Source organism: Triturus cristatus, chromosome 3_2 (assembly GCF_964204655.1).
Source record: "Triturus cristatus chromosome 3_2, aTriCri1.1, whole genome shotgun sequence".
Taxonomy (NCBI): Eukaryota; Metazoa; Chordata; class Amphibia; order Caudata; family Salamandridae; genus Triturus; species Triturus cristatus.
The window spans coordinates 1062211082-1062223630 of NC_140584.1; the positions used below are offsets into that span (position 1 = coordinate 1062211082).

Below are 12549 nucleotides of genomic sequence, written 5' to 3' on the forward strand. Positions count from 1 at the left end.
TATCAATTCAACCTATCACGGATATCTACATCAATATGCCTCTACAAGAGGCGCCTGCTAGTTCAACAAAACCAGCTGAGCTACCAAAGATAGATCGAACTGCATCTGGCTGCTTCATCGATTTTGATGCCTTTTCTCTTGATCCCAGGGAACCTGAATCACCGCCAGCTCCAGTTTCCCATAATCAACAACTTCATGATTTCTAAATTTTTCTGAAAAAGACTTACCTAGTCTCACCATGGCTACAGCTCTATATAATAACTGGAATACTGTTTTTTCTATTCTGGATTGGCCTAGTGACTGTCTTTCTATTCTCATGAATGGAAACTATCTCCCAGAATGCTCTGCAGTATCAAATGTGAAGTTGGTCCTGAAACCTCATACCTCATCTCATTGTGAACAAAGAGACCTGTCCTTCGTAAACATTTCAGCTGTTCCAATTCCTGATGGTATAGTTTGGGATAGAGTTTCATATGATGTATTTGGTCCCACTGAACTTTTGAAAATATCTCCTGTATTTTAACTCTCTTTAAATGATATCATTACGTCCAGTACATTTTCTGACGATTGGGATTCTGAAACTGTAAATAATGTCTGATTTAGAACAATCTGCTGCATTTTCAAGAGGACACAACTGATTATAACACAATGTACTATTACCAACATTATGGTAATCACTTTTTACATAAATCCAGTATTCCACGTAATGTTTTTACAGACAACCAATGAGTACATTGCCCAACACTACCAAAAGGTAGTTCGCAAACGTTCGTACAAACGTTTTCTTATTTTTCAGGGTTTAACACTTCAGACCCGCCCTCATATTACTATAAGGTTGCACCTACAACTGCACAGAAAAATATGCTAATGAGCACCCAACAGATTTACTCTGCATCCTTTATTTTCCAACTGTCTGAACAAGGTTACGACTCCTGGAAGGACACTATAGACATAAAATCAGTTTGGGGTCAAAGGAATGGCAAGTTCAGGGTACAGAGGCACTATTTCGAGCATGCCTCATTCCACAGAAGATAATATTTCTGAACGACACTGTGCAACAGACTTCCTGTCTTTGACTAGCCAGGAACAAAGATGTGAAGACACCCCAGATTCCCTCGCCTTTACACTTTGAGGGGTGGCAAAACTTTACAACACATGGTGGGGATACACTAGATGACATTCTTCATACTGTTTCATACAATTCATCAGACCCCAATTGAAAAGGATGGTTAGTTTGGCCTAAAGACGCAAGTAGGTGTCAAACAAGATTCAGCGGTACCACCGAAGGGTTCAGTATCCATAGGCCGGACAAACGCTATGTCCATCTGAAAGAAAGTTAGTTATAGATTCCTTACCTTAGAATTACCTCCAGGCGTCAGACTGGATCCGCAAAGTTTTTCGTCTGCAGTACCTCTGCGTGTCGAAAGGTGGCGTCTGTTGGTTCCGCGTCCGTCGTTGGCGTTGTGGTCGCCGGTATGACGTTGCTGTAGCTACTTAGACACTGCCCTCGCACTCTGTCAGTTCTTTCTTTTTCTGCACCAACCAGCGCAGATCAGGAGAGAGCATACCTCCAGTTAATTTTTTTTACTGACCTTTTTGAGCGACTTTTGTCGCTGTCTTTTTGAGTCCTACCAAGTCCTGGTGCACGTATGGATGCCCGGCTTCAAGCCTTGCAGTTCCTGTACCCGACTGATATCGGTGACTGATCGCCACCGCGTGTGCCTCTTTTGCTAGGAGCGCGACCACGACCCTAAGTCGTGCTCAGACTGCGGGACCATGGATCCGAAATCTTTGCAGGAGCGGTCCCGAAAGCTTATTGAGCACCGGCAGCAGGCTCCCCTCGAGGTCCCGGTGGCGAGGGTGGTTGAGGGACCGGTCGCGTAGCCATCGCCACTCTTCGTCCAAGTATTCGCACTCCGGGTAAGTCGAAGCACAAGAAGAAGTCAAAGAACATTGTAGCTCTTCGACTACTCCTCGTCGGTCAGCTGACACGATGAGGGATGCGGGTGGTGCCCCTCCCGCGGCTCAGCATGCAGAGCCTGAAGGGTCGACTCCCTTCCCGGGACCCGGAGAGACCCCTGCCCAGCTTTTTCAGTTTTACGAAGTGATGCATGCCATCTTTGGGCAGCCCGACTCAGTTAGCGTGCCTTCGGGCCCGCAGACTCGGTTGGGGGTCCTTGGCCTTCCCTGCCAGCGGCTCCGGCCTCGGCGCCGCAGGACCCCCCCCATGGATCCAGGCCTAGATCCGTACCGGCGCCGGTTGATCTCATTACACCTCCACCGGCGTCGCTTCCTTCGGCACCACACCCGACGCCGGTTATGCCCCGAGCCCGCATCGTCCCCGGCCTCCATCCTGATGTGGACACTGAGGGATCCGGCACCGAGTGGTGTTTTTGTGACCCTGTTCCGTTCACTCCTGGGGTCCCTTTCAGGCCAGATTAGCACCCAGAGGACTATGAGGAGGAGGACTGGGAGGGGTCAGGTGACCCTCTGACCGAACTGTCGGATTATGAGCCGGACTGGAGAGAGGACCTGGGGGATGCCAGTGGTCTCGATACCTCCCCAGACCATAGCATGTTGTTTCCTCCTACCGTGGCTACGGGGAGGGCTCTTCCTATGCAGTGGTGTTGCATAGGGCGGTCTAGGGTCTCCACCTCGAGCTCCCTATGGTGGTGGTCAGGACTAACCTCCTGACAGAGGTGCTTCAACCGCAAGCGAGCTCTTCGGAGCCCCTGCTGCTATTTAATGAAGCCCTAACCAACAGCCTTTTGGGCACCTGGTCCTGGCCCAACATGGGGCTCCTGTGGATAGGATGATTGCCCGACGTCAACACTTTCCTCTCCCAACACCCCACACCGGAGAGCTTGGTGGTCTAAGCCTCTACTTTCAAGAGTGCATTCCCTAACACTCCACCAGATATGGAATCCAAGAAGCTGGATCATCTTCAGAAGAAGATTTTTTTTCTTCCGCCAGCTTGGGACTGCGGTCAGTAAACACCACATGTCTATTGGGCCGTTATTCCCACTCTGTGTGGGAGACAGTTGCGCAAGTGCTGCCTCAGTGTCGGGAGGAGGCCCGGACCGTACTCTCCCAGACTGTTGCCGCTGGGAGGGATGCAGGAAAGTTTACCATCCACTGTGGTCTGGATACCGCTGATTCTCTAGGCAGGAAGATTTCCACGTCTGTAGCCCTTCGACTCTACGCCTGGATGAAATTGACTGGCTTTTCTGGGGATGTCCAGAGCACACTTATGGACATGCCCTTTGATGGGAGCTGCATTTTTGATAACCACGCTCTAGAGCGTTTCAAGGACTCGCGAGCTACAGCCAAGTCCTTGGGCCTATCCAACGGCCATATGCAGTCTGCTTTTCGGCCCTTTTGTGGCTACGGAAGGGGTGCCCCACTACGTCCCGCCCAGGCCGTCGCCAGTTCCACATCTTTCGCGCAGCCGGGGATGTGGGAACCACCGCCGTGGTAGGGGCTAGCGAGCGGGCCAGTCCACCAACCCCGCTCTGCTTCCGCCTCCAAACCTTCCTAGTCCTACATTTCAGGCCCATCAATCGCCAGTGGGTGGCAGGATCCGCCATCACTTCCCCCCACTGGCGCACCATCACGTCTGACAGTTGGGCTTTACAGATAGTTCGAAGGGGCTACTCCCTCCTCTTCGAGCTACCCCCCCGACCGCGCCACCTCAGTTCCATCGCATGTCGGAGGATCATCTGGACCTTCTCCAACAGGAAGTCAAGGCTCTCTTGGTCAAGGGAGCCATCAAGCACGTTCCTGTCACAGAAGTAGGCAGTGGTTGCTGTTCCCACTACTTTCTGGTACCCAAGAAGTACAAAAGCCTGTGTCCTATCTTGGATCTCAGGAACGTGAACCGCTTCCTACAGAAGGAGTTCAAGGTGTTGACGCTCTCTCAGGTCTTGTCTGCCCTAGACCCTGGAGACTGGATGATAGCGTGGGACTTGCAGGGCGCTTACTTTCACATCCCTGTCCTGCCGGCCCTCCGGCGTTAACTGCGGTTCACGGTAGGCCACAAGCACTTTGTTTACCATGCTCCCCTTTGGCATTACTAGCGCCCCTCAGGTGTTCACGCAAGTGATGGCGGTGCAGCTCATCTGTGCAGATCAGGAGTACATGTGCAATGTCAGCAGTTCTGCGCTCAGAATTTCCAAGGCGGCACTCGCTAGGCAACGCTTTTTGCCGTGAGTGGAGTTGCGGTCTTCTATATGCCTTTCTGCCTATACCACTTCTGCCCAGAGTGCTGAAGAGGATCGAGCTGCTTAACATGGCCATCGATCCTCCGATCCGACTGCCTCTTCGGGAGGATCTTCTGTCGCAGCAGGAGGGGACGGTCCTCAACCCGAACCTGTTCAGCTTCCACCTCCTTGCGAGGAGATTGAACGGCGGCAGTTGACGTAGTTTGACCTGCCTCCTGAAGTCTGTGATGTAATTTCGGCAGCTAGGTGTCCCTTCACTAAGACGGTATACGCCTGCCAATGGAGCAAATTTGTGGCATGGTGCGAAGCAAGGACTGTGGATCCCCTTTCTGCCCCTTTTTCTGAGGTTCTCTTGTTCCTCCTTTCTTTGGCTCAGCAGGGCTCTGCTCTGGGCACAATCAAGGGCTATCTCTCGGCCATTTCTGCTTTTCTTAGGCTTCTCTCTTCAAGTCCCCGGTTGTAAATCGTTTCTTAAAAGGCATTACTCATCTCTTTTCTCCTATCCCCTTCGTGATGCCTCAGTGGGACTTGAATTTGATCTTGACCTATTTGATGTTCGCTCCCTTTGAACCGCATCACGACGGTCCACAAGCGGACTCTTAACTCTTAAGACTGCATTCCTGGAAGCCATCACATCTGCCAGAAGAGTGAGTGAGCTCAAGGCTCTTTAATCCAAGCCTTCTTTTCTGGCTGTACATCCGGACAATGTTGTCCTAAGAACTCGTCCATCCCTTCTTCCCGAGGTTGTCACCTCCTTTCATATCGGGCAGACTATCACTTTGCCCACCTTTTTTCCGCCTCCGCATCCTTCTAAAGAGGAAGAGATGCTCAACCGTCTGGACCCAAAATGTGCACTTTCCTTCTATCTGGATTGCACCTAACCGTTTCTGGTGGATGCCCAGCTCTTTTTTGGTTACGTGGGTGCCAAGAAAGGGTGGGCCATACACAAGCGGACCATCTCCAGATGGGTCGTTTTGTGTATTAAAGCCTGCTATTCTCTAGCAAAAAAGAAGCCTCCAGTGGAGTACGCACCCATTTCACCAGGGCGATGGCAGCCACTACTGCTTTGGGACGAGGAGACCCTCTAAATGACATCTGTCAGACAGCTACGTGGGCATCGTTGCACATGTTTACAAAACACTACTGTCTGTCCAGCTAAGTCCAGAGGGACGACTTCTTTGGCCATTCTGTTCTCCAGGACTTTCTGGTGTGAACTTGGTTCGCAGACCCACCTCTGGAGTTTGTATTGCTTGGGGTATCTATTCTAAGATAAGGAATCTATAACTAACCTATGTTTCTTACAGATATATCGTTACCAATGGTAAGTAACTTGTTCAACAAGAACATCGGGGTGGTGACATCATACAGTGTTGGGAAGTTCTGGCTCGATTGGCTAAAACCCTCAACACTGTCCCAGGTGAAACATCACTTATCCTTACTGTCTGAAGACCTGGATTTAAGGGACTTTTTGCTGGGTCCCCGAAAGCCACGTCAGAAACGCTTCTTATACGCTGTTTATAATACAATTTGGAAAATCTCTCAACAGGAAGCTGCGGAGAGACTTCGTGAAATTAACAGAATTAACTTAGAAGAGGCTTTGGCTGTGGTTGACAATGGTATGGCCACTTTAACATCCAGAATGTATTCCCTGGGCAGCATTGTATCTTCCGGTCTGGTGGCTCTTTGGCATAATGCATCCACTGCAGGGGCCTGTGTTCGAACTCCTGGTCACAGGTTCAAATCCCGGTGGGTCCACTCAGCCTTTCATCCATCTGAGGTCGATAAAATGAGTACCATTGAGTTGGTTTAACAATAAACATCTGTTGTTCAGCGCCAAGATGCCCAGTTACTGATTAATGTGTGTTTTCTACATGCACAATGTATGTTATGCTTTAGATATAATGTAACAGGATCTTTCCAAACTACAGTATGGACAGTCTCAGTTACCTTCTATTATGTTGTTAATCTGGACGCTGCAATCATTGCGCTTTGGTTATGTACCTTGGTGATTTATTAACAGTATACTCCTGTTCTTTGCATCTAACCAAAAAACTGATGATAATGGCACAAAGAGGAACAAAATATACAATGCTGCATATTGAAAAACTAGGCAAATTACCTTTCGTTGTGGCAGAGTCACCATCCACAGAATGGTTAATTCATGGCTATATAACGTTACCTGTCACAACATTCCAGTTTCAGTATTGCCTAGAACAGGCAGGCAGATATTAAGAAATGGCTAAGTAAGTCATCAATGAATCTTGGGAATTGCCGTATAGATTTCAATGACGGAGTGGAGACATGGACGTTTTTCTAAGCGGTACAGACTGCGAGAACTCTAAGTGGATCTCTCATCTGCCAGAATATCATGCTTAACTGGGCCTGTAACGGTTCAGTTACAAACTTATCGTGTCATTTGAAAGGGTCCCCTGCTGCGGTGATACAGTGTTAAGATTGCTTTCAAATGGGAGTTACTTAATACTCAATGCTCAAGGTTGTTGTCGGATACTTCCAGGCATCGCATATCTTGTCACTGAAGTCTCCAGGGTTACTCGTTGTAATAAAGTTTTATTTCCACTGACCCACACAGGCAGGGAGGCGCAGCTATGGCTTTCTTTGAATATTTCCTTTGTACGGTTTGATACTCTGAGCCAAATGAAAGCCATGCTTTTACAGAAAACCATGCCCTTAACCTCCGCCCGAGAGACTTTCGATCTTCAGGTTGCCAGGTCCTTGGCAGATCTAAAGACACTTGTACGGGCAAACTGCACTTTCCATGTCAGAGAAATAGTATAACGTATCTTTAACATGTCTGATACGAAGGGTATAGTACACCTATAAGACCATATGTTCTGGACTGTTAAGCACCTTTCAAACAGTCTTTGGAGTGATTCCAGATTTTATGCACTCCATTTTTGAAAGCATTTTTGGAGGACTCCTGCTACTGGGATGGGAATACTGATTTAAATTTTTCTGCCTTGCAACGGACGTCCCAGTCACCAAGGAGATGAAAAAAACGCTCTTGGCGTGCCGATACTGTGATCGCATGGTACTCCATTTGTGCACACCTCGCCTTCGAGAGCTAAGCGAGTCTTAGTTCCTATCGTTTCGACCAGTGTGGACTGACTGTATCTTGCCTGTTCTCCATTGTCTGTTCTGCGGACAAGAATGCGTGTTGGATCTCTAACACTTCCATCGGTTTCGCCACCGGACGTGGATGCTTTACTGGACCTGTTAAAGGCCCATGTACTGCTGTGTCCTCAGCATATTCCGATGTTGATGTCTGCATTCTTAGATCCACCACAGGACGCTTCAGGTCCTGTTGGAACGAAGACCAGCTCCCCTACAGACATGCAGGCCTTGGATATCGTAGAGGCTTCCCCAGCATCGGCTGTGGGCACTGAAGATGATCATCTGTGCTCGATTGACCTGAACTGTGAAGGGTTTAGGGGACCGTTGTCTGCGATGGCAAGCAGCAGTGATGTTGCGTCTCCCACACAGGACACATTAACATTTAGCTCATTGTGTGCTGGTAAAAATTTGGCCTTTTTCAAAAACACTTTTAATTTTAAAATAAAAAACACTTTTTTATGCTTTTATTGTTGAGCAGCATGGCTTTCAGGCACTCAGTTGTTCAGACCATATACAAACATATTTTAATGGACTTAGGCAGGTTTTGCAAGAATTTTAACATTTGTACGCATTTTTTGTTGATTTATTTGTTGTTTGCTTATTTTAGAAGTACATTTAGTCTTTTTAGTATGTTGTCCAGTCGGATGAGGAGTGGGTGTTATGTTTCATACATGTACCCCTATATAGGCTCAGACGTAACTAATCCTTTCACCTATATTCCCTCTGTCATTACACTACATAACGGTTCTTTGTACTAACCTTTTACATAGCTATGGTACTTCTTAAATGCCGTGGGGTTTTCTCCGAAAACTAGCCTCATTCATTATGCATGAGGATTCTTGGAATCTCTGCAGGACTACCATCTCCTGCATAATTAAGTATAAGGGTCATTCCTTCTGTCATCCTATTCCGACATGACACGGCAAGGTCGATCCCCTAAGGGTACCACTTTGTATATATAAACACCATATCTTTGCTGAGGCAGATAGAGGAGAAAAAGTACTTTCATGCTGCCACATTGACGCGAGATGCTGAGTCTCCTGCGCGCAGACACTCCAGCTCGCAGTTGTCTAACAGCCCACACGGGGTGTCCATCTCGAGAGCACAGTCTCTCACTTTCATGCAATGGGGTTGGCTTTATCCTAGCGGGATTCTTGTCCCTACTCCTAAGTACATGCTGGGTACACGTAGGTACATCTAGGTAGGGTTGCATCTTAGGAGTACGCCTTATTATTGTCATGTATTTTTATACCTACCAGAATTCATTGTTTTAGCACTATGGTAGGAATCTACCATCCTTTTACTCTGTTGGTGCTTATAATCATTTATACCTGCTTGTCTTATAGTTTCAGCACACCTATTTTATGCTAAAATGGCGCTGGTTCAATAAATCCTTATTTAAAACGTCTCCACCGTTTATTCTGTGTGTTTATCTGAGACGTAGTGAGCACGAGAGGCTGAGCGAAAAGTACTGTACTGTTTGCACGATTTTGAGGGATCCGGGTTGTCGTGTTCGATAGTTGCCAGCCTATTCACTCCTTGGTAAGAGGAGCGCATAGAGGCACTGTGAGCTAGCAGGACTACAAACTCATCCTGTGGGGTATCTGGAATCAGTTTTGGTACCAATCCCATAGTTTACGTTGTCTAAACGCGCAGAACCTATATAGCTTTATAGGAACTACACGACAATGGCTCGTGTTGGTTGCTTGCCTCTCATGTAGGAACAGAAACAGGAACTAGGAGGCCGGACAATCCACATCACTTTGTTGGTCATGATGGTCATTTTCACTTGGTGGCAATCCTCGCCTCTGTGTGTAGGCTGAATTTAATTCTACAGCACTTGGGTTCTGCAGATGAAAGAGGCTGAAATTGACAAAGTGGCAGGACTGTCAACGGCATAACTTGGGGTAGGCCCAAAACGTTTGAGGTGGTGAATTCCCCTACAGGATATCGACGTCATAGTGAAACACAGACCTGGCCTGAGATTGACTACGCCAATGAAGTTGGCCTTTCCAGGCCATCTCTATGACTGCATTTATTAGAGTGAAATCACTTGATTATTCTCTTGGTATTCTGTTAAAGTTTCTTAAAGCAAGTATCCACCAAAGGAGATTTCTGTAAATAATTCAAATCTGTTTCTTTTGTTTAGGCCATTCCTAGATGCAGCAGTGAAGCAAGGTAAGCAGCCAATGATAATTAACAAGTTTAAAATGGCATGTGCTGTGTCTTAAGAAATTAGATTAACCCAAAATTCCTTTTGGAAAACATACACCAGTATCCTAATGGAAATATAGTAGATTAGATTGCTTACTAGAGTAAATTGATGGGAATCGGTTTTTTGAATTTAAAGGTATATTTTCTAGTTTTTGGTCCTACAAATTCATTCAGTCAGCTAGACTTTCTAAATAGTAGAAAACCCAGCACAGTTCAGTTTCTCATTTTTTTTCTTGAAGAGGTAACTATTTGATATCGGACAATGGTTAAATATTTGTATCACTAAAAATTTAAATTAGGTTAATCACAGTATCAAGTAAAGACTTTTATTGCTGTACATTAATGAGGTAGGTTGTAATATTTTCAGCAGTGCAAAAACTTGCTTAACACCTAAAGGGCTGTTAAGTCATGATGCTGCTAAACTGTTTCTCCATAAATAAATGGTATTTGCGCTAAGTATGGCTATTAAATGTTTGACAGCCATAGCACATATGATTTTGTCGTATCATTTTAGTTGAAAGAAATGTTTAGGAATGTTGCGGAGCACATTAATGTTGACGTGAGTTTTTCTAATTTTAGTTAATTAAGGTAATATGGTTGTGCACAGAGGGAGATAAAGTAACAGTAGTATTCCAATATACGCTTGATAATAGAAGATGGATTGCATTAATCCCGTGGATTACTAGCATGTTGAAGAGATAGCGGTGTAAGATTTGTTACATCGTTGTTTGTTTTACTTTTGCAGCTATCCCTGAAGAAGGGCTGTTTTTAGCCTGAAATACTTTGAGTAATCATGAATGAGGCTGCCTGAAGCTGCGTACTCTCACGTGCTTTTGAAAAAGGCCTGAATAGGCATTTCCTCAGCATTTAAAACAAATGGGATTTACAAAGTCTCGAATATAAATGGTGAACAAATGTGATCAACTTGTGGCATATATCATGGATAAAAATATGATTAAAATGGAACATTGAATAAGAGATTTCATGAATTCGTATGTTGCTGTGGCATCGCCCTGTACCAGTTAATTCCTCCCTCCCGCCCCCCTTTCCCCCCCCCCCCACCTCTTTAACCATCCCACTTCTGGGGGTTGTTGATACAGTTCTGTCCTTCCGGTGGTTCCTCCTGGCAAGGATGCCAGATGATTAGATAATTGTGGTTGGGGTCTCTTCTGCCACTGCAGCCTTACGATCTTTAAATACTGCCTGCATTTTAGGCAGAATGTCTCCTGCTCCATGGGACTCTCGCACAGCTCTTGTCCTCTGTGTCGGAGGAAGCTAAACAGCATCTCCCCCAAGTAGTACAGAGTGGTCAGAAGCTCCCAAGTTTATTATTAAGTGTAGTATGGACACCACCGATTACGTCGGTAGAGGTATGGCTCAGGCCGTAGCGCTGCGCAAGCACGCATGGCTGCATCAGTCTGGATTCTTTGAGCCTGTCAAAGACGCTCTTCAAAATATGCCTTTTGATAGTATTCATATCTTTGAAAAGCAGCCTGATTCAGGTTTGTATCAGTTCAAGGCTAACCGACCTGATAAATGGACCTCATAGGGTAATAGTTATATTTTATGTTCGTCCTCAGAGTGGTATGATACAAATCTGAGTTCAGACTGTATTGGTTTGGTATCACCAACAACTTTTCGAGGTAACACAATGGCTTTGTTTGTTACCCTGCACTCCCTTTAGGAAGTCCCTCTCTATCCCACTTGGGAGTTCCAAGTGGTGGGCGCACGATTAGTGCTGTATTTTCTTTCTCTGCTAGGTGCAGAATTGTCCTTGTACTATGTGCAGAATCACCTCCTAAGTGCAGCGGGTTTAGCTGCTTTATTCATAAGGGTTTTCTTACGGCTTTAGTTGTACTATGCCCTAGGTGGGGTATTTCTAGTACGCTTTCGTCAAGCATTTCTGTTTATATTCATATACCTTTTGTATATGCTTGCCTATTCCCTGTATCTCTCCATATGAAGACTGGTTCTTCGCCTTGCGTAGGCGTGATGCATGTTGTTTACTCTGCTTCTTCAGATGTGTATTACATGTAGGTATGGATATTGTTTGTAATTATTGTGAGAAGTTGGCCTGATGTATGATGTCACTAGTTCTAGTGTACAATTTATATCAGTCCAAATACCCTTATGGTGATTGGTTGTAAAGTCAACCTTATAGACCAGCTATCCTAGTGGTAGCATGGACAAGAGCAGTCTTAGGCTAAACTCTGAATGGCATGTGAAGCCAGCTGTGATACCATATATAATCCCTTGAATACCAAATGAAAGGACACCACAACAGATATATATATATAAAATAAAGTGTATTTATTCTAGTCAAACCCTCAGCACTCTTTATGAGATTAGAGGTAAGTACAACACAGTCTTATTTATGCATACATTAAGTCACACAGGTAAGTAATACAGTTAGGCCCTAGGGGCCACGCAAACCATATACTAAGTAAGTGGTATAAGGACCACTGTCACGGAAATAGGATAGGCCTAGGCCTAGGGAATCGCTGGGGCTACACTATACTACCAAAGATTAGGAAGTGGGAGGCCCACGGGATTCAGGTGCAGAGTGGAAACACTCACGCGTAATGCGTGAAAGTCACTAGCAATAGTACAGTTTAGGAATAGATAGATTTAGGACACTTCCGGAGTAGCTAGGCAGTCGGGACTGGAAAACTAGACACTAGGATAGTCACGATCCCGATGAGCACCGGAGTACCCAAATTACCTAGCCCACAGGCTGCGGGTGCATAGGGGTGAAGTTGCGTCTGGTTTCGTCGTCGACTCCTATGGATGCCTGAAGAAAGATGCTGACAGGCAGTCAGTGAAGAGTGTCCGGTGGATCCCAAGGCTGGTATCAAGAAGAGAGGAGACCTGCAAGCAGAAGGGACAGAGTCAAGGTCACTAGCCAGTGACCACATGGAACCAGGAAGGAACCAGGCGATGTCGTGAAGATTGAAGGTGAACCTTGTCGCTGCAGCCACGAGGA

General features: G+C 46.2%; 1 protein-coding gene across 7 annotated transcripts in view; it reads left to right on the plus strand.

Annotated features, from left to right (window-relative positions):
- The window catches only part of GTF2I (general transcription factor IIi), a 1662009-nt gene that overhangs the window by 210045 nt on the left and 1439415 nt on the right, over window positions 1–12549 (plus strand). For all 7 annotated transcript variants that reach the window (XM_085649796.1, XM_085649797.1, XM_085649793.1 and 4 more), the window contains exon 6: window positions 9502–9530. In XM_085649796.1, coding sequence (XP_085505922.1) covers window positions 9502–9530 — 29 coding nt within the window. The remainder of the gene's footprint in view (window positions 1–9501; window positions 9531–12549) is intronic.